The 21,460-nt window shown below is 39.2% G+C and overlaps 1 protein-coding gene across 3 annotated transcripts in view; it reads right to left on the bottom strand.

Annotated features, from left to right (window-relative positions):
* The window catches only part of PLCB1 (phospholipase C beta 1), a 667,247-nt gene that overhangs the window by 209,030 nt on the left and 436,757 nt on the right, over nt 1–21,460 (bottom strand). For all 3 annotated transcript variants that reach the window (XM_032419622.1, XM_032419621.1, XM_032419623.1), the window contains 3 exons: nt 5,155–5,234; nt 3,292–3,345; nt 2,135–2,210 (listed from right to left, as the gene is read on the bottom strand). In XM_032419622.1, the coding sequence (XP_032275513.1) occupies nt 2,135–2,210; nt 3,292–3,345; nt 5,155–5,234 (210 nt within the window). The remainder of the gene's footprint in view (nt 1–2,134; nt 2,211–3,291; nt 3,346–5,154; nt 5,235–21,460) is intronic.

Below are 21,460 nucleotides of genomic sequence, written 5' to 3'. Positions count from 1 at the left end.
AGCCCTGAAATTATCTTTGGTTTTTAGATCTTTAGAAAACATCCTAATTCTACAAATCGTCAGTCCTCCAAGTAAAGTATACTTTACTATGAATAATGATCTTTCAAGACTTCATGATGGAGGTTGATTCTGTTCTTTTAAAAATCTCCAATTTGTTTTCAGAAAATTATCATAACATCTAAATTACTAAAGATAATTTTTTTCTCAATTTAAACATAACTCCTGTTATTTGAATCTTATTTTCTTTTAAGAATGTCTCCAGTTGATATTGGTCTGAAAGCATGAACCTGTAATAGACATAGTGGATTGTAAAAACTCAATTTATATTTATGGACTGAATTGTCAGAATCCAATTGTTTAGAAAATTGCCATTTACAGAGAATTGGTTGATGGATTTGATTTTCTAGTCAGCTTCATTTTCTATTCTTTCTTTCCCTTAGCTAGATTTATAATAGGTTAAAATTTTTGGTCATTATAGTCATAAGATGTTATCCAGTAAAGGTAAAATCAGGAGGAATTGCAGAGGAAAAATATTCTTTTCATGTCTTTCTAAATTCATCTCTCAAGCTTTCTTTTTATGCTTAAATGCAGAGGTCTTTTTTGTTACTCAGACCAGTAAATTCTTTCCAGCCTCAGGGCTTTGCACACATTGTTTTCTTTTTCTGGAATGATCCTCTCTTATTCACAATGGCAGCACTCTACTCCTTTTGCTCATGGCACCACTCCCCACCCCGCCCCCCATTTACACTTGTGTTGGTCCACATGTTTGAGGAGAGCCCGCAGAAACTCTGTGGTCCTTGAATCTTGGGACTATATTTTTTTCATTACCCCATTCTCAGTGCCTGAGGGCAGGTAGTAAGAGCTCAAGAAATATTTGTTGAGCAAACAATGGGACCTTAACTAGCATATCTATCCTACCCCAGAGCATCTAAGAAAGAGCAATAATAAGTTTGGTCATTTTATTTTGCTTATGAAAGTGAAGGTTAAATTGTTTGGGGGAGCCTCTCCGTGGCTCTGTCCAGTGTTGGCAGCATCACCAGCCTTTTCTACCTATAACAGGAAACTCAGAGTGGGGGAGAACTCTTTCATTTCTTTCCGTTACCTACCAAAGTCCTTAATAAACTTCACTTTTCTGAAAAGTATTCACAACAAAAATGGGCTGACAAATTTAGTAATAGCACTCAATACTTTTTCATAAACTAATGATAAGTTTAGCAATGGCTTCTTAACTTCATTCAATGCAACTTGAACATTGCCAGAGTGTTCCAAGAGGCTCAAAGTTTCTCCCTATAGTATAAGTGTTATCCTTGGGAAAGAGCTTACTTGTTGCTTAGATACTAGGATAAAAATAATTTGCAATGGAGAGACGAGTTCTGCATATAGCCTGAGAAAAATGTTTTATACAACAGACTCCGATCTCCTAGAAACGACGGTAACAAATAATTTTAGAGCCAGTTATATAGAAATGCATTGAAATGAAGGCAAATTAATTTGTGTGGGCAACATACATGGGTGCCTCCAATGTGTTGGGCCTAAAAAAAAAGCATGATACGTGGTTTTCCTCTCATCCACTTTACCACAATATGAGCAAAGTAGGGGGTCTCCAAACTGAGCCTGCACTCCTCCCAGCAAAAACTTTGTGAGCACAGCCCTGCAGAGTATGTCAATATAGTTATGTCTAAACATGTGTTACCATGTTAATTGCGTATTAACTTATACCTCTTAAAACTAGACATTTAAAAAGGATGGAATGCGATGAAATGGATATTTCAAATATCTTCCTAACCATAATCCATAATTATTAGCTAACATCTCCAGGGACATCAACAAAGGATTTGTTATTAAGGAGAAGTTTAAATTCTTAACAATAATGGTCAATACCTTTTTATATTAGATGGTTCTTAAAAATCATTATTTACAAAGAACAAGGGTCTTTCTAGATCAACATATTGGGTTTATGGGAATGAAAGAAAATATAATTATGGTGGCTCCATACATTGTAAATATTAACAAGTGAGTCCTATGGTCTTCTTAATTTAAAAAAGTGTTTGGGTAATACGGGGGCAAGTTATATTTCAGTATAATTATTCACAGCTATTTAGTAGTGCTAATTTTAGAAAAGCAACATGCTCACCCTTGAAGATGGAAGACTACAAGCCTCTAAAGCAGTTTCGACTCGCTTCCGGTCTGCTGAGAACAAGCGGTATATGCTGTGAAGTGAAATCACAACCCTGAGTTATGGATCATAGGTTTATAGATGATACCAACTGACAGTATCCCATTGAATCAAACCCTTTTGTCATTCAAGATATCCACTGCTTCATGCATCTGCATATAGGTTCTAAAAGATCTATGTATGTGCTTTTTAAAATGAAGATGTTTAATATAAAATCAACATCTTGAGGCAAAGGTGATGACCCAATTAAAAAACATTGCCCTAAATAGCCTCTAAGAGTAAGCACTAAAATACATCCTTGATAACTCGGTCTCCTTGCTGCTACCTATTGCTCTAAAGGTTTACATTATTAACATTATTAAGAAACAAGTAATTACTACTATTATTAATAATAATTTAACATTGCAATGAACAGGAGCCTACGAGTAGCTAGTAGGTCAAAGGGTAAAGATTAAGGATGCATTCTAAAAAAGAAAATTTATGTGTATCAGCTATACTTCAATAAAAAAGTGGTCAATTTATTGACAAATAGAGTTTAAGTATTATATTAAAAATAGAATTGAATATAAGAATTTGAATTTATGGGATCTATCAAAACATGACAAAATCTAGCGTCCAGAGCCCACCAGTCCCACAAGGAATATGGTAGAGTTGAATTGTCATTGTCTCCTCCAGATGGGGTTTCACTCCAGTTCTTCGGGCTCCTGGTTTGCTTCATCCCCTAAATTCCCTGACTGGTTTCTGTTGACATTTGAGTTTGCAGCCCCTCCTTCAAGGCTAGCATCATCTTGGTAGAAAGAGACACTGAAGTCGCCCAATTGCCATTCCTAGAACAGATCTGAATCTTAAAGGCCTTTTGGGTTTAACAGTAAGTTTCCCCCACCCCTTCCCCCCTCTTCCTGCTTTGTTGTTTCTTGAAAATGATGCCACAGTAAAATCTCTATGAGGAAACCAGCTGCATTGATGTGAACATGGGGCATGAGGGAGAACGGGGTTACCATGCATTCTCAGGCTCCCACTTGGGCCAGTGGAGAAACAAAACAGAGCCATGGCACAGAGTCAAATCTTTGAGAAAAGAACATGAACACTGACTGGGAAATGCTCCCATAGCTTACTTTTTGAGAGGAATGCGCCCTTCTGGAGTGACTTGCAGCTTAAGCTTAGTATAGCTGTTGGAGAAACAGAAAAGAAAGTGTTTAATCTTTAAAAAGCTGTCTATTAAAGAATAAAATATATAGAAAAGTGTTCATGCGTATGCACCGGTTGCTGAATCTCAACAAACTGTCCAGGCCTCTGCAGTCGGCACTCGAATCAAGAAATAGAAACTTCTCCCTTTAGCAGCATCCCAAAAGCCCCTCTCATGCCCCTTTCCAGAGCCAGGCCCACAAAGGGAACCATTATTCTGACTTCAAACAACATACATTTCTTTTTGGCCGGTTTTGCACTTTATATAAATGGAATCACATCCTTTTGTGTCTGGCTTCTTTCGTTCCATATTATGTTTTTGATATCCATCCTCATTTTTTGCTTATAGCTGTGGATCATTCACTCTCATTGCAAAGTATTTGATTGTGTCAATATAACTACTGCATTTATCTCTTCGACTGCTTTTGGACATGTGGATAGAGAGACAGAGCAACAGAAATTTCAAACGCTGCTGATGGGTGTGTGGATTGGGATTACCACTTTAGGAAACTGCATATGACCCATCAATCCCCCATCTAGATGTAGAGGTAGCAGAAAGGCTTATAACGGATTCATCAAAAGGCATGTTCTAGAATGTCCATAGCAGCTATTCGTAGGGAGACACTTGTTGGAAAGGGACATTTGCAATCGATAATGATTAGCCAAATAGAGGTTTACTGGCTATAACATGCAACGTTCCAGATAAGACGTCTTCTTTATCTCCGTGTCCCCTTCGACTAATATCACCTGGCACAATAAATGTTCTAGAAACGTCTGTTAGTTGAAGGATGGAGAGATCAGAGTCAGTAAAAAGAAAGAAGAAAGGAAGGGGGTAGGGGGAGGCATTAGAAGGGTCTTCAAGGTGACAAACTAAAGAGGAGATGATCACATGAAAAAAACATTTAAGTGAAGACCTATGGAGTACTAACAGTAAAAGGAATTCACAGAAGAGTAATAAAGAAATGTAGGCTGGAGTCTTAGGTCTCGAATGATGGGTATGTCTTACAGAAGAAGAGGAAAAAGAGAAAGGTAATAAAATAGAGGACTAGTAATGTTTCCGCTTGTGGTTTTGATTTCAAGGCTTCCCAACCTCCTGGCCATCCATAGCTTCCAAAGTGAACACAGCCAGCTCTCCTTGCTGCTCGTCTGGCAAAAATCATTATTTTCCTTGGTCAAATTATTTTTAGAAAGACTGTGTAATTCCAGAGTGATTGGGTAATCCTGTTTTGCTTCTCTTTCCTTCTCGTTTTCACTCTGTGCCTTCCTCCACATCTTTTTCTCTTTTCTTCCTAACACTTTCTGTGATGGTCTAAGGGCAGGAATCAGGACATCAGCCTATTGATTTAGGTAGGCAGGGAAGTTATTATAGCATCTATCAGAGATCTAAGACTGGAGAGAAATGAGTACCGTATGTTCTTCTTTCCCTTTGTCAGATTAATAATTGATATGACACAGGCCTATGTAGAAGCAAAAGGCTCTCTGAAATTAATAATTTTTGGTTCTGAGCACAGCTGCCGGGATTTGGACGTGTCTCCTTATAGTGTGTCAAAGACACTGACATTCAGAGGAGCTCAGCCTAACACGGATGTGCAGCTCGGAGGAAAAGAGCGATCTGTCTTGGAAGTTTTCCAATTCCAAACAGTGGAGGTATCAGTTCTCTAACAAATCCCAAAGGGAAGTTTATGTTTATCAATGTGCGAAGCTGGTGCAGCATAAACAAAAGACTCACAAAGGAGAAAGGAAACTGACTCAGAAGAAGCAACACCCTTAGTAATAAAATTAGAGCTACTTACGCTTTTTCCAGAAATGCGTCTCTTGACATGTTTTGGGCCAGCAGGTTTGTTGCCAAACTGAAAACCTCATTTGTCCATTCCTGAAAGATGTAAATCACACTTGCATTAGCTTAAATACTCTCCAGTCATTAGACACATGTTTTTAGCTAGGCTACCAGGAAGGGCAAATTAGTTCAATTTGTATGCCTAAGGGATTTTTTTGTCTTTCTTTTCTTTTTCTTTCTTTTTTCTCTTTCTTTCTTTCTTTTTTCTTTCTTTCTTTCTCTCTCTCTCTCTCCTTCCCTCTCTCCCTCGATCTTTCTTTCTTTCTTTTGTAAAAATGACATAATTAAATTCAAGTCCCCGAGTTACTGCTCCTTTCTAAGGAAATGTTCTTTACACATAAACAAAATTTGTCTGCTTTTAAAAATCCTTATTTATAGGGAACTGGCAGATTGCCTTTCAGTAACCAAGTATTTTTTACTACTTTCCTAGCATTATAAATAGATAGTTATAGAAAAGTTGAAAATATAGTCAAATATATTTTCAGTACACCTGCAGATGTAATCTTCCTGCTTTACTACTCAAGCCAAAGCAGCTATACCAGGGAACCTTTAAATATTAATTACAGTTCTAGAAGTTCTTGAAATCATTTGCAGTCACAATGTCACACTCTCCCAATTCTGTCAGTCCCTCACTACTCCCCTAATCTTAATCCCTACCTCAAACCATTCACCAGTGATCTCACTTGGCTTCCAAGAAAATGGAAAAGAGCAAATCCACACAAAAAGTTGAAGTTCCATTTTGAGTGATGGTTTTGAACACAAAATTAACATCTTTCCCCCCCCATTCTTTAAGAGAAGACAAGAGAGCTAAGAAACCATGTTTTTTAATTCAACAGCTTTTCCATCTCATTGTATTATTTCTGCTGTTGTTTTGTTGGCCTTCTGTGTTTTGCCTCCTGACTTAAGGCACTGATAATATACCATCATGTAACACAGTGACATTTGAGCTAGGACTTGGGGTATAGAGTGCTGAAGGAGGGAAGAGGGAATTCTAAGCAAAGAAAACTGGGAGAAAAATCAGAGGTAAGCACACATAGTAGGACCCAGACAGAATGGGGAGGAGTCTAATAGGAATTGGAAAAAAGAAGGTGAGTTGCAATGAGAAAAGTAGAGTTGGGGCAGAGTATGGAGAGCATTTAAGTCTGTTGCAGTATCTGGAGATAATTTAGCAAGAAATGTGAAATTACTGAAGGCCCATTTTTGGGTGAGAGATGAGGAGAGCTGAGGCCAGATTGTGTGTAGGGAGATTATCTGGTGGCCATTTGGAGGATGGAGTTGAAGCTGAGAAACCAAAAAGAAGGAACTCAGTTAAGAAGCTGTCCCAGTTTAGGAGAGAATTTTGGGGGCCTTGACCCCTATACACTATTGGTGGAGGGCTTGGAAGATCACAGCACAGAGTAATTGTGAGTGAAGCAAAAGAACTGACCACCACACTTTATGTATGAGCACAGAAGAATTGGAATAACTTTTTAACAGCTTTAAAATAAATTTCCTCAAGTCTGATCATTTTAAACTAAGAGTAACTACTAGCTCTGGTTTTTATAATATGTTTCTGGTATAATAGCTTCTGAGCTAAGGGTCAAACTTTAGACATTCCTACCTCGATGGGAACTTTACCATTTTGTATGTTTACTGGGGGTCAATTCCACCCTGAAATAGGTACGGTGAAGGCATTATGAAGAGTTGGGGAAATTTAAACTGGGTCTGACCTTTTAGGTCAAAAGGTAAGGTCTCTATTATACCCAGCCCAATAGAAATACCATGTGAGCTACATATATAATTTAAAAATTTCTAGTAGCCACATTAAAAAAGTAGAAGTAAACAGGTGAAACTAGTTTTAATATATATATTTTTAGCTAATATTTCATAAACATTACCAATCATGTACTCAACATAAAATTGAGATATTTTGTATTCTTTTTATGTGCCTAGTCTTTAAAGTGAGGTACGGGTTTTACACTTACAGCCCATCTCAGTTGGCATTGGCAACCTTCCAGGTACTCAGTCAGCCACAGGTAGCTGGTGGCTGTGGCTGTAGCATTTGGTCAGGTCTTCTAGATCCTTAGCTCTTTTTATGGGTCCTTTATCAAACCAGTTGAAGGACAGCATCATCACCACCTTTACCACATAGCCACAGTTAGCTCATTCAGCAAGTCAAGTGTAATTTATTTTCATCACATTCTCAGAATGTGAGCATCTAAATTTCCAAGTGTGGAATTCTTAGAATTCACTGGCTTCCTGCAGCCTTTTGAGATATTCAAAAGATCTGACCCAGGCTACATCAGAGATTCAGGCACTAATGCAATGACCAAGGGAACTTTAGAAATCACCCAACTCTTGGTTGGGTACTGGTCTCAGTCTATATCACACTGAGCTAAAACAACATGTGTCTTCCTTTGGTTTCCCCAGAAGCAGACCCTGAGACAAGGATTTATGAAGAAGGGTTTATTATGAAGGGTTTTCTGGCACCTTTATAGGGGACTGAGCAGGATTGGGAGTAGAAAGGTTGAAGGAAGAAGGAAGAAGGCAGATGGTAACTTTGGCTTTCTCCATCCTGATATAGACCACACATCAAGTTGAGTTTTTGATGAAGAACAAGGGAGCTGGAGTGTGGTAATGCCTGTGCCTGTTATTCTTGGTTAAGGGCTAGTGGAGGGGATGGAATCCCCAGGCACTTCCTGGTTTCTTTGATAGTAGGCAAAGGGGGTTCCAGATCCAGAGGGAGCAGCCAACAAAGAGACAAGGGTCCTGGCTGTTGGAAGTGAAGCATTGTGTATGAAAGTGGAAAAGGACTGGAAGGGACACAGGCAGAGCCCTCTAGAGTTTACTATAGCAGCATACCATATCTCAGGACTTTTGGGTACATTGTGCAACCAAAGCCTTGAGGGAATGGATTCCTATATGTTCTAGAGCAGTGCTTCTGAATCTTTCATGTACATAGAAACTGCTGGGGGCAGGAGGGGGTGGAGGGTCTTGCTGAAATGCAGATGATGATTCAGGAAGTCTGGAGAGGGGACAGAGAATGTGCATCCCAAGCGAAGTCTGCTGAACCATGCTAGGAGCAGCAAGGTTCTAGAGTAGACTTGCAGCACTGATGGAAAGTTTGGTAGAAATGAAGGACTTTAAGCTCCACACCAGATCTTTGGACTCAGAATCCACTTATTTTTCAAGAAACCTTTGTATTTTTTTTTTTTTTTTTATATTAATGTTTGTTTGAGCATGCTGCTGGGCCAGGAACTGCATTTTGAGTAGCAAGGTGTGCCAGGGCCTGGTTTAGGAAACATTATTCTAATCTTTGTGCTTGATCCCCAAGCAAATAAAGAACTTATTTTGGTTATTTGTTTGAAAATAACCAAAAGGCTCTCACAGCTGCATTAAGAACAACATGGCTAAAAAACTGTGGCCAGAGCTGCTTAAAGTAGCCTCGGCTCATTCAGAGATTATGGCATATGCTTTGCGGCAGGATAGACCGATCCCACCCTGGCAGGATTCTCATACATCCAATGCTCTGCCCTGATGAGTTTGGCACTGGAAGGACAGCTTCTTATTTCAATCTGGAGGGTTGGTTTTTCTACTTTGATAGACAAGATTCTGATGATTACCACTAAGCTTGGCTCTGCTTCTACTATTTCAACCCTGAAGCTTCTTAAATGACATTTTCTGTTTTATGATCAATCTTTTTGCACACAGGGGATAACAGAGACCTGAACGAGAGAAAACATATCTGAAGGTCAACTTCCATGGAATTTCATCTGGAGTTTAAGGGCACATGTTTGTGCCTTAACATCTGCAAGACCGTTTGTGCAATTCCCTCACCACGCAGATGAGGGCACACTTACTGAGATGCCGGGCTTGACACTATTATAGATCCCAAGTTTTCCTACCAGGTCGAAAAGTCAACGCACTTTTATTTCTTTTTCTTTTTTTTTTTAAAGATTTTATTTATTTTCTTGACAGAGAGAGACATAGCGAGAGCAGGAACACAAGCAGGGGGAGTGGGAGAGGGAGAAGCAGGCTTCCCGCAGAGCGGGGAGCCCGATGTGGGACTCGATCCCAGGACCCTGGGATCATGACCTGAGCCGAAGGCAGACGCTTAACGACTGAGCCACCCAGGCGCCCAACGCACTTTTATTTCTAAAGCCACTTCAGTTCCACCATTCTTGGCACAGGATTTATGTGTTTGCTTAATACCACCAACAATTGTTTCACAATTGTCAATTACTCTCAGAGGTATTGTTTGAGTGTTTACTCTGCACTGACCTAAGTCCTTTGCATCCGATCACTTCATTAGTTCTTACAACAATTCTCTAGGAGTTAGGTACTGTTATTAGCCTCATTTTACAGAGGAGGATTCCAAGTTTCAAAGCACTTATAAGATTTATTTATATTCTCAGAGCTGATAAAAGTCACAATTTGGGATTAAATCACTGGTTTCTTGGGCTCCAAACCCTGTACTCTCAGATACTGTGCACTCTGTCATTTTGTTCTAGAAAATTTTAAGGTGGCTAATACAGTTCAACAAGATAAAAAAGATAAGTAAATCCACTTCACTGTATTCTGTATAAAACGTGGACTCAGCACTTACAAGGGGCTAGTCATTGTTCTAGGTATTTGGCAAATAATTAACTCGTTGAAACCTCACAACTACTCTACGAGATAAATTCTGTTATTAGCACCCCATTTGTATAAATGAGAAAGCTGAGGCACAGAGGCATTCACTGACTGGCATAGGGTCACACAGCTCATTATAGGCACACCTGAGATTTGAATCCAGGACGTTTGCTGCTGGGATCTATACACCTTACCGTTGTACTATGATGATGAAGCAAACTATGGAGTTTATGAAGTAAACACCTTAACAACATGTTGTAAGGATGACGTTAGAGGAGATAAAATGGAGAGGGGGTGAGGTCAGTCACAAAATGTAAGTCTAAAGTCTTGGAACTTTGATAGAGGTAGGTCACAATTTCTATTCACACTTGCCTTAACCAATGTAAAGAGAGATTCAATCACAACATGCTCGACCCTTGCCCTAGATCCAAATGCCAATCATGCAGCAGTTCAACCGTGATGACTAGTTCTGAGAACAGAGAGAAATTTCTCCCATTGGCATTCACACCTCTTAACTTCTTGGTTTAACTTGTCACTGCAAGGGGGTATACAGACAGAGACAGAGTCTTCTGGAAGAAACAGAATTCTTGCAGACATTTCTCCTTCCTATTGTTCTCATTTATGTTACCTTTAATATTTCAGTGTCTTTATTTTACCTTTCTTTTCTTTCACTATTATGTATTTCTCTTATACACAGAAATACAGATAATAGTGTAACTAACACAGATCAAAATGTAATAAATGTCCACATTGCGCCATATTTACTTTAGTACTTTTTAAAAATTATATCCTTAGGATGTAGCAGTGCAGATTAATTCTATGCTGTGCATAGAATGTTTCTCCCTGATCCCATTTTTCTCCCTTTCTCCAGGAGCAGGTTCTATCTCAAAAGGTAGATATCAATACCAAATCTATTTTCATGTGGTATAGATCAGGATTCAGCAAACTAAGGCTTGAGGGCTAAATCCAGCCTGTCACCTGTTTTTGTAAATAAAGTTTTATTGAAATACAGCTATGCTTGTTCATTTACATATTGTCGGTGGCTGCTTTCAGGCTATAATGGCAGAGTTGAGTGGTTTGCAAGAGAGCCAAAAGGGCAAAGTATTTACTATCTGGCCCTTTACAGAAAAAAGTCTGCTGGTCCTTGGTATGGATGGACCCCTGTATATTTAAAATAGTACATAAATCATATCATACTGTATGCATCTTTGGTCAATGGCTATTTTCAACCAACATTATACCTTTAAATGTATCCTTGCTTCTACGTGTGGGTTTAGTTAATTAATTTTAACTATTATGCTATTCCACTATAGGAATGTAGTTTATTAATTCATTATTTTATTGATGGACATTTATGGTTTCTTCCTCCAGAAAGTCTGGTTTGCATAAACTTACTTTCTGTTGCCCTAATCACATCTGGGAGATTCTCTAGGGTGAATATCATTAATTCTTAGAATCCATGTATCTTCATCAGTACCCGATGCTGACACTTGCTCATCAAAGTGGGAAGGACGCCAAGTTCCCATTGGCAGTGTAGGAGAGCTTGCATTTTACCATATTCTCAAAAACATTTGCCATTATCAGACTTCCAGAAAATGTTGACAAATCTAATGTCTGCAATGTGGGATCTTGCAGTGGTCTTAATAGGCATCCCTGGGCACCTGAGTGGCTCAGTCGTTAAGTGTCTGCCTTCGGCTCAGGTCACGGTCCCAGGGTCCTGGGATCGAGCCCCGCGTCGGGCTCCCTGCTCCACAGGAAGCCTGCTTCTCCCTCTCCCTCTGCCCCTGCTTGTGTTCCCTCTCTCGCTGTGTCTCTCTGTCAAATAAATAAATAAAATCTTTTAAAAAAAAATAGGCATCCCTGACTTACCAGCAGAGTTGAGCATCATTTTATATATGTCGGGCCTGTTCCACTTTTTCTTTTCTGCAAATTTCCTCTTAACATTCTTAACACACTTTTAAGGTATTTGTGCTTATTGTCTTTAAAAAGGGGAGAGTTTTTGTTTGAGGTTTGAGGTTCAGCACAGGATTGTGGTTCAGTATCATTCCTATTGAGAGAAACAAAGTGCCACACGGTGGCTTTGTGTTATAAATGGTGCCCGGGGCATCGTGGCTTGCAAGGCACCCACCCAGATCGTGGCTGTGACCTGAGACCAAGCACCTGGAGTCACAGAGAAAAGGCAGAATGTGGCCTCTGTCCCCTAAAACATGTCTTCATGCAGTCGGTTCTTGGGGAAAGAAAAATATTCTAAAAGGAATACTGAATATACATAGAAATTATGAGTCCATGCTACCTTAATAAAGTAAAGGAGCGACAAATGATAATAATCTCAAAGCAAGTGCTTCCAGAAGTTTCAATTTCTCAATCTATTATATTAATTTTCAAAAGGTTTCTGGGATAAATAATAATTTATACAAGACACGTTAATATTTGTGGGACATATGAAGGTCCTAACAACTTTAAATAGCTGTCTATTTATTTTTCATTTTTTGGCACACCCCTACTGCCATCAGTGATAACAGTGTCATTCCCATCACCTAGGCCCATAAGCGGGTAATGGTTTGGGATTTGAGTAAGAAGGAACATTGTGCTTCTCATTCAGAGTTGCATTGCCTGGCTGAGCACATTTCTCTCACCTACTGGCATGCATCAGAATTAATCTCACTGAGCATTTGTCTTGATGGTACAGTAAAGAGTCTTTTCATGGTGAAAGATGGTCTATGAGTTATAAAGACTTTCATTAAAAGCAGAAAGGACTGTCGGAGAAGTCACTGCATTTATGATACTACATAGAGCATTTAGAATTTCGGTAAAATTTCTGGTACAGTGTCTGCTTTGGCTGGCAGTGAAGGTCTTATATTTTATAGTCAAAATGTTCACCTCATACTCAGAGAGAAATGGTTGTCACATAAAATATAGTTACCAAAACAAAACAAAAACCAGAAAGCATATTAGGACCCAGTATTATCACTACCGGGACACTAGAAAATTGTATTACTCAAATGATGTAATATCAAGGAAAGGTGCATAATTATTTCCAAAAGACTATGTGATTCAAATGCCTTTAAGCTACAATTGACAAAAGCACAACTCAAACTAGCCTGGAAAATAGGAGAATTTCTCAGGGACACTGGAGATTTCCTGTAATTGAAGGAAAAATTGAGCAAACTGCAGGAGTAAAAAAAAGGTATAATACAAGACATCAGGAAACTGGGGCCTAAATGTGCCAAGGGGATTGTCTTTATTGCTTTTCCATTGCTCTCTCCTACCTGGTGGCATTCTTTTTTCTACTGATCAGCTTCGTTCCCATGGCCACCAACTGCACCAAAAGTTGTTACACACGGCCCCTCCCAACACCAGAGATAGTCTGATGACCTTACTTCCAGTATGAAAAATCCTGGCAAAGGTCTCTGATTGGTCTACTTCTAGAACAGTCTAGTCAAGTAAGAACCTAGCAGTATCCAGGAGACCAAATCATTGGAACTGAGGGAGAAGCAGTGAGTAGAAGGACAGAAGAGAATAAAAACACTACATATATCCATTCACAGGAGTACCTTGTAAAAGAGCAGGTGGAAAAAAAGGATGTGAGTGTTCATACCTTGTGTGGGACCTCATAGTTCTGCATCCCATTCTTTTTATAAAATGGGTAATAAATCCACACTTTTGACTTGAGTTGACTTCATGAATGAATGAATGTGTCAATGAAAGAGAGTTATATCCGTGCCTTACAATTAATGCCTTTTGAAATTAATTTTTATGTCTTCCTCATTGTTATAAGTATTCAATCACCATTCTCGGCTACAGGGTTTTAGATAATCACTTTACACATTTCTTATTGCAATTGGAACTATGCTGGAATAGGTTGTAAGAACTCAAGAGTACCGTGTACAACATTGGGCTGAGGAGGCTCTCCTATTAGGAAAGTACAGAAGTTTTAGGGTTAGGGCTTAGGGCATCTACGTGGGCTTCATAGACATGCTTTATGCTTTGCTTTATTCTTTGGGCTATCTTCTGAAGGACTGTTGTGCCATTATCTTTTTCCAGATAAGTGAAGCATTGCTGTAGTACATGGTCCCCTGATGACCTAAGGAAGAGTTCACATACTTAAAAGTGCAATTTGCAAGACGTGGAAGTGCAAGGATCCACATTTTGGGAGGTAACAGTGTAGTATAGCTTGAGTCTTCTTCCAACCCCTCTTGACCTTGCCCTGCTCCATGGGAAAAATTTAATGTGGTGAAATCAAGTTAAAATGAATATTAACAGAGTTCTTCAAAGGGGAAAGAATAAAGCCTCTGAAAAGAACAGCATCTGTGGCACAGCGTGGAAGAAAAGAGGAAGATGTTTGCTCTGGTTAAGTTCTCAAGATGAGAGGTTTTCAGCTCTACCATTGTGAATCTCAGATGTGTTTTGAGCGTCAGCTGAGGGACACTCTCCTCCCCCTCCAGCTAGTTGACTGAGTCATCGCTCATTTGTACAGCTGAGAAAATGTTGATCGAGTGCCCTCATATGAAACCCCTAAAGCTTCCTTTTCATGGCTTTCATGTCAACCCGCCATAGTCTTGAAATGGTTCTTTCCAAAAGCCTCATGTCACTTTTATGAAAACACTCGCTATTATGTCTTCTAAACCTCGCAGTTTCAATGCTAATGAGTACTTCGGTTTGAATCCGCTGGAGTGCTGCATACTATAGACAGTAAGTGTATGTAAGCAGGGTCTGTAATTATAATCGATAGCATTGTTTATTGTTTAAAAAGTAATTCTGTTTGAGCAGATCAAGTGAAAAAAAATTTTTAAAGAAAAAAAAATCCAGCTAATTTCTTTGGTAAGATGTATATCAAGTGGAATAAAAGGAGCAATCATAATTTCTTGGGAGTAAAGTGGTGCTGGTTATCCATTAAATGAACTCTGACAAAATTAAAACTGCATTCCTTGAAATGTGATTAGTAAACTACACACAGGTACTTCCTCATTAAGTTATAACTTAACCTATGGAATTCTGCTAAAATATAATTTTCTCATTTGGAAGTCAATTTGTTTTAAATACTGTAATTATATCCCCCAACTTTATTTTAAATTGTTTTACAAGCTGGATTCTTTCCCTTTAGATGCAGGGGTATTTGGCCTTCAGTAAGGACTCTATCCTGTTAGCCCTTCCTCCACTGGGAGAATTACTCTTTGCTTTTGGCTCCAATTGCTTCCCTTTTGCTTATTTTCTCACTGCCTGTGGAAGGGCAAATCTTGAATATAACTTGTGCTTCTTTTCTAATTCAAAATTAAAATTCTGTCATTAGTTTATGTAATAATTCTTGCTGACCCTCATATTATTGATGCTTTTGCTAGTTTATTTAAAAATAAGTCTTACTGGATTTCAGACCCCGCTCTGCTACTCTCTAGCTGTGGGACCCACTGCTCGCTGTGGGACCCACTGCTCAGTGTGGGACCCACTGCTCAGTACTACCTAATATCCATTTTCCCCTTCTCTCCTCACGGAAACCTGACATTATGCAGGCCAACAATATATAATAATTGAAAAATATGCATTTTTCAACATCTCCAGCAACTAGGGTGGCAATGTGACACACGAGGAACCACACGTCAGCAGAAGTCTGAGAGGAAAATGTGGTTTCTGATATAGAGGCTCTGTTCTTTTTGCTATTGGGACCACACATGCAATGGCTGGAGCTGCAGAAGCCTCTTGATCTATGAGGAAATGGCGTGGGAATTATAGGGTTGAGACCAAGGCCTTGATATCCTTGAGTCACTGAATCAATGCCAGAAACACCTACCTTTAGGCTTCCTGCTGCATGAGGAAAGAAAAAAAAAAAAAAGCAAACAAGATGCAAACAAATAAAAAGTCCTTAATTTATCTAAGCTACTGTTTACTTTGGTTTTCTATTACTCAGGGTCAAATGTAACCCCTGCCTGATAGAACTGTCTTGGGCAAGTTTTTTAACCTGTACAACATTCATTTGCCTTATAAAAAGGAGGAAATCATAGGACTTACTTCACAGGCTGTTATGACAATTAAGGGAGATAGTTCATATTAAATGTTTAGATCGGTAACAGCGACAACACATGCTTAGTAAATGGTAGCAATCTAAAAATGTATTATTTATCAAAGAAACACATATATAGATTTTCAAAAAAAATTGTCCAGAGGGGCTATAAAGAAAAAGCAATGATTGCTTATGATACTCTTACCCTAGTTCTGTTTCTTGACAGCTATTCTCAGCATTTCTATTCTTAAATTCCTGGGGGTTAATTCCATATTTTAATTAATCTATTTATACTGCTTTCTCTTGATTGACCAATTTTAGAATTTAACTATCAATATCCAGCTCTGATCTCCTATCCTATCTCCCATCTGCCCTTTCTCCTTCTTCCTGATAGAATTGTCACCACTGGTCTTTCTTTCCAGACACTTGACAATCTCAATAAGCCATTTCTTAATCCACCAATTCAAGACAGCATCACTTGACTTCTCTGTGAGAGAGGACATTTACCTGCCAATCCTTTTACCTCCAACTCCTGTTAGCTTAAATTTACTTTTAAAATGATCAAAGTTGAAATGTTTTTATCTTGTTCAGGATCCATAATTGACTTCAATTATGTGCATATAAATTGATTCTAAAAGTTCAAAACCGATAAAATAAAAATTTACATGATTACAAAAATGCAAATATAATTTTCTGCAGGCTCATATATTAGACTCTGATTGTCCTACTTGTTACAATTCCAACACCACGAACTGCGTGGCTTTCAAAAGGGAACATTCCCATGGGACACCTGAGTGGCTCAGTTGGTTAAGCGGCTGCTGCCTTTGGTTCAGGTCATGATCCCAGGGTCCTGGGATCGAGTCCTGCATCGGGCTCCTTGCTACGCGGGGAGCCTGCTTCTTCCTTTGTCTTCTGCTCCCCCTGTTTGTGCTTGCTCTCTGTCTCTCTCTCCCTCACTCTCTGACAAATAAATATATAAAATCTTAAAAAAAAAAAGGGAACAATACCACGATAACATACTTCGTTTTTGGGCTGTTCCTTCAGTTGTTGAAAATCCTGCATGCTTTTAGCATGGCTTATATTTGGGTAATACTTTTCCATTTATCTTTTCTTTTGGGGAGAAGAAATTTAAGCCTTTTACATGCATCTAATATCTTCCAGTTTCCTACTCGTATTGCCTGAACCTAGTTCATTCCTCTATGTGCTATTTAAACTTCAAGACAGTACCTGTCTTTACCTTTTATATATATATATATATATATATATATATATATATTTTTTTTTTTTTTGGTATTATGTCTTTCATATTTTCCTCTCCTCTGTTTTCTCCTTTTCTCCTGCTCTCTTTAGGTTGATTGTGCCTGTATCTCTTACCTTTTCTCTTTCTCTTTTTTAGTAATCTCTACACCCAACGTAGAGCTCAAACTCACGACCTGGATATCAAGAGTCCCATGCTCCTCCTACTGAGCCAGCCAGGCGTCCCTTATCTTTTCTCTCTTATTGTCACCTTTTTGTCTTTCAATTTTCCTTTTTTGTTTTCTGCCTGGTTCCCCATTCTGGGAGATTTCCTTCAATCTCTTCTTACAACAGTTATGTAGACAGAATCTGGCTTTTGTTCCATTATCTTATTTTTAATTTCCAAAAAAAGCCACTTTATTTTTGTTACCTATTTTTCAGAGCATCTTGTTCTTATCTTATGAATGTGATATATTCAAAATTCTCTCTGAAGATAGTTTCTGTTTTAATTTTTTGTTTATTTGTTTCTTGAATTATCCCTGTATCTTCTATCATCATTTCTTATTTTGTCCATCTTAGCTCCTTCATCAGTCAATAGTGTGGGCTTTCTCAATAGCCTGTGGACATTTTGTTGCTAGTTCACATTTTAGACTGGGGACAAGAGAGGGGCCAACTGGGAGCTCTGAGTACGTGAGTGGGAATTACCAGCTTGTAGATCTCTTTTTTGGGTAAGCATGTGGGTGCCAGCCACTATGGTGTGGTATCCATAAATTCTAGAATGAGAAGAGCTTTACTCTGGCTGCTTGACTCTAATGTTGGCTACCATGATTCTTTTCTAATAATTTGTTTACCTCCACACACACACACACACACACACACACACACAAAAGCCCTTGGCTTTTTGGTCTGGGAAGTAATTGGCTATCAATTATTCTAGACGCAGAGCAAGAGGACCAGGTGGAGGGGCTGATAGTTTTGTCCATATTCCTTTAATTCCTCGCCCTTCTTTCCATTCCCAAGTCCTATTCCCTATTCCGCTGGGCTGGTAGTTCTCAAGTCTGGGGCTCTCTCCACTGATTCTGAGTGGGTCAGTGACCTTGGTGGCTACGGTTCTCTATGGAACCTAGACTCTGTTCCATCATGCATTCTCCTCATTTTCTTCTGCAGACTTATTGAAATATGTCATCTCGTAGTCACCTATCTCGTTCTCTTCATCTCTGTGTATTTATATTCCTTTACCATCATTTTCATATATCTCAAGAGAGATAGCATGTCACACCTGTGCTTATTCTGCTGCTTTAGACTAATACTATTTTAAACCTTATGTCCAAAACCAATTTTCTGATTTTCCCTCTCTAATTGGCTCTCCATCTCAATAAGTGCAATACCAGCAAAACTGACGTCATCCTTAGCTCCCTCTTTCTCTCATACCATGTGTCCAATCCATCAATATGGTTCTGTGGGTTTTTTTGGTTTTACCCTCAAAGTATATCCAGAACCCAGCCATTTCTCACTACCTCCTCCTCAAGCACTCTGCTCTCCTTTGTTTCTGTTCGCATCCCTACTATGGCTTTTCAACAGAGCAGCCAGGTCAATCCTGTTAAAATATATTACACCAAATAAATCCCTTGCTCAAAGTGATGCAAGTTACTCGTATCACTGGAAATGAAGCCAAATTCTTACAGTGGCCATCCACCACTGTCTGGGTCACCTGTCACCCCTCTCCCAACCTCTCTGACTCATCTCTCACTGCTCTCCTTTTCCTCAATCCATGCCGGGTACACACCCGTCTTAGGGTCTGCTCTCCTCCATGAGAACCACTTGACCCACTCCATCATCTTCAAGGTTTTCTTGAGAAGTTATAACCTCAGTGTAACCTTATCTGACCAATTTATTTAAAATTGAAATATGCCCCCCCTTCTAGCTCTGTCTATTCCCATTTCCTACTTTATTTCTCTCCAGCACCCAACACTGCCTTATTGCCTTATTTATTGTGTTTATTGTCAACCCACCCCCACCATTATGTAGGCTTCATGAAGACAATCATTTTTGTCTATTTAGCTTATCCCTGGCATTCAAAATCATGCCCAGTACACAGCAGGCCATTGAGTATTAGTTGAATGAATGAATGAATGACTATCATTATATAGCCATTAGGAAAATTATTGACAAAGTATTTAATTTTTCTTTTTTTTAATACTCAGGGACAGCTTGTTCATTGGGACCATTTGATGCATTCAGAACCTAAAAATGACAACTGATATTAAGGCAGTAGATGACACAGATCAACCTGCCACTCTCAGAGGATGCCAGATATATTCCCCCAGTAATTAAACAAGGAAGCCAAATGTTTTTAGAGCTCTTCTTCCTTCCAAAAATATTATGGTTTTTGTTTGTTTTAATTTTTTTTTTATTTATTTGTCAGAGAGAGAGAGCGCACACGCACATGCACAAACAGTGGGAGGGCAGGCGGGGCGGGGGGAAGCAGGCTCCCCGCTGAGCAGGGAGCTCCAATGTGGGACTGGATCCCAGGACCCTGGGATCATGACCTGAGCCGAAGGCAGACTTAACTGACTGAGCCACCCAAGCGTCCCTGTTTGTTTGTTTTAATCTGCGTGCCTGCTTCAAGGCAATCCACACAGACAGACAACTGGGGCTTACTCAGCTGCGAGCCACAGGGAGGCATAGGAACAAGGGGGCAGCAGGTCATTTCTGTGTTCTGGAGTGTTTGGAAAGAAAGGGGAGACACTGCTGCTTAAGCAGTTTTCTGACTTTCCTTTCTGGGGACAAGTGGGTTTGCCCTCACAGCAGCCCATACTCTGAAAGCACAAGCATTTCTGTGCCCTAGAGTATATATTTTCCCTGCAGTTTGGCACTCCTCTGCGTGGATCCCTTGAACACAGCCTGACTCAAAAGAAGCCCTTGCTTAAGGAATGCAGAAAAGACACCCAGAAGGCGGAGGGCGGGGCGCTTCGCACCACAGTCACCAGAAGAACAACTGTTCGTTCTTAGGAAGAGATGAAGGAAGGAAGAGATTAATGTCCAAGTTGCCTTTTCCCTCCTCTTTTTATTATGAATGCCTCTCTTTTGACTTTTGAACTTTTAAACTTTTGTACGGACATTCCATATGGGTGACATTTTCACAATTTAAAAGTTTAAGATGTGCCTCTTTCATCTGCTCCATACTCATCCAAAATACAAATGCAGAACGTGGAATGATTCTCATTTGCCAACAAAGGACATCCACGACTACAAAATTCCAAAACCAATAGTACAGTGTATTGACTTGGTGAGAACTTGGCCCTTATTTACAGTTGGGTGGGGGAATATCCTAAGATGACATAGGCACGTTTTGTGGGTATGAGGAGGTCAGGAGTAGCAGTGAGTGAAGATCTCATAAAACACAATAATCCATTTGTAAATGGCAATCCTTTTGGCATATATATTCTACCCCCAAGGAGGTCTTGCACAATTTTCCACTATGTTCCAAAATACACTCCTGAAAACAATGTATGATACCTCATTCTATTCTTCTTAATCATTTTTGTTTAAAGAAAATCAGACCTACACCCACTGCTCACTCACCATAAACTGGTCCTAGTTAAAGGGATAAATTACACATTTTGTACAGAATATATTAGTGTCTGAAAATTCTTATCTCAATGTATATGTCTCAGAATTATATATATATAATTATATACCATATATATATAATTATATACCATATATATATATATATATATATATATATATATATATGAACCTCATGTCTCTTAAAGTCAGTTTTAAATACACTGTTAATTTGGAGGAATGTCTAAGAGAATTCCCAGTTTTTGATGAATCAAGTTCATCAAGTTCTAGATCAGGAACAGCTAGTGGTGGCTGTGGCAGATCCTTTCACTGGTTCCTCTTTCTCTTCTCTTTTCCAATTTCATTTTGTAGACAATGATTTCTTTTCTCTTAAAAAAAAAAGCACTCCCCCCCATTACACCTTCTCTCAGGCCCTTCACCTAAAAGGCCTCAATTATTTGGCTCTTCAAAGCCATTGTAACTGGTGGGTGTGGGAGGGTGATAGGGACCATGACTCCATGAGCAGGAACAAGGTTGAGTTTGGGAAAGATGAACAGAATGGAAGCCACTGTGTTTAGTGCCAACCCTTACTCCTACTGAAAACCTTGGCAAACCGTGGAGAGAGATCCGTGCTGGGAAGAAAGGGCCTGGAGCAACCAGCTAAGGGGCCTCAATTTCTTCAACTCTAAAAAATGAGAAGATCAGAGTACATGTGTTCCAAGTCCCCACGGCTTAAAATTTTTCATGATCTGTCAATTGTTTTCAAGGGCTCAAAATCCCCTTCTCCCCTTTCTATCCCCCTCTTTCCTTTTTTGTTTCCTCAAACACACATGTACTGAGTGCTTACTAT

Source organism: Phoca vitulina, unplaced genomic scaffold (genome assembly GCF_004348235.1).
Source record: "Phoca vitulina isolate PV1807 unplaced genomic scaffold, GSC_HSeal_1.0 scaffold22, whole genome shotgun sequence".
NCBI classification, from domain to species: domain Eukaryota; kingdom Metazoa; phylum Chordata; class Mammalia; order Carnivora; family Phocidae; genus Phoca; species Phoca vitulina.
The sequence above is the reverse complement of the archived record's forward strand: the minus strand, read 5'-3'. Positions and strand labels throughout refer to the sequence as shown.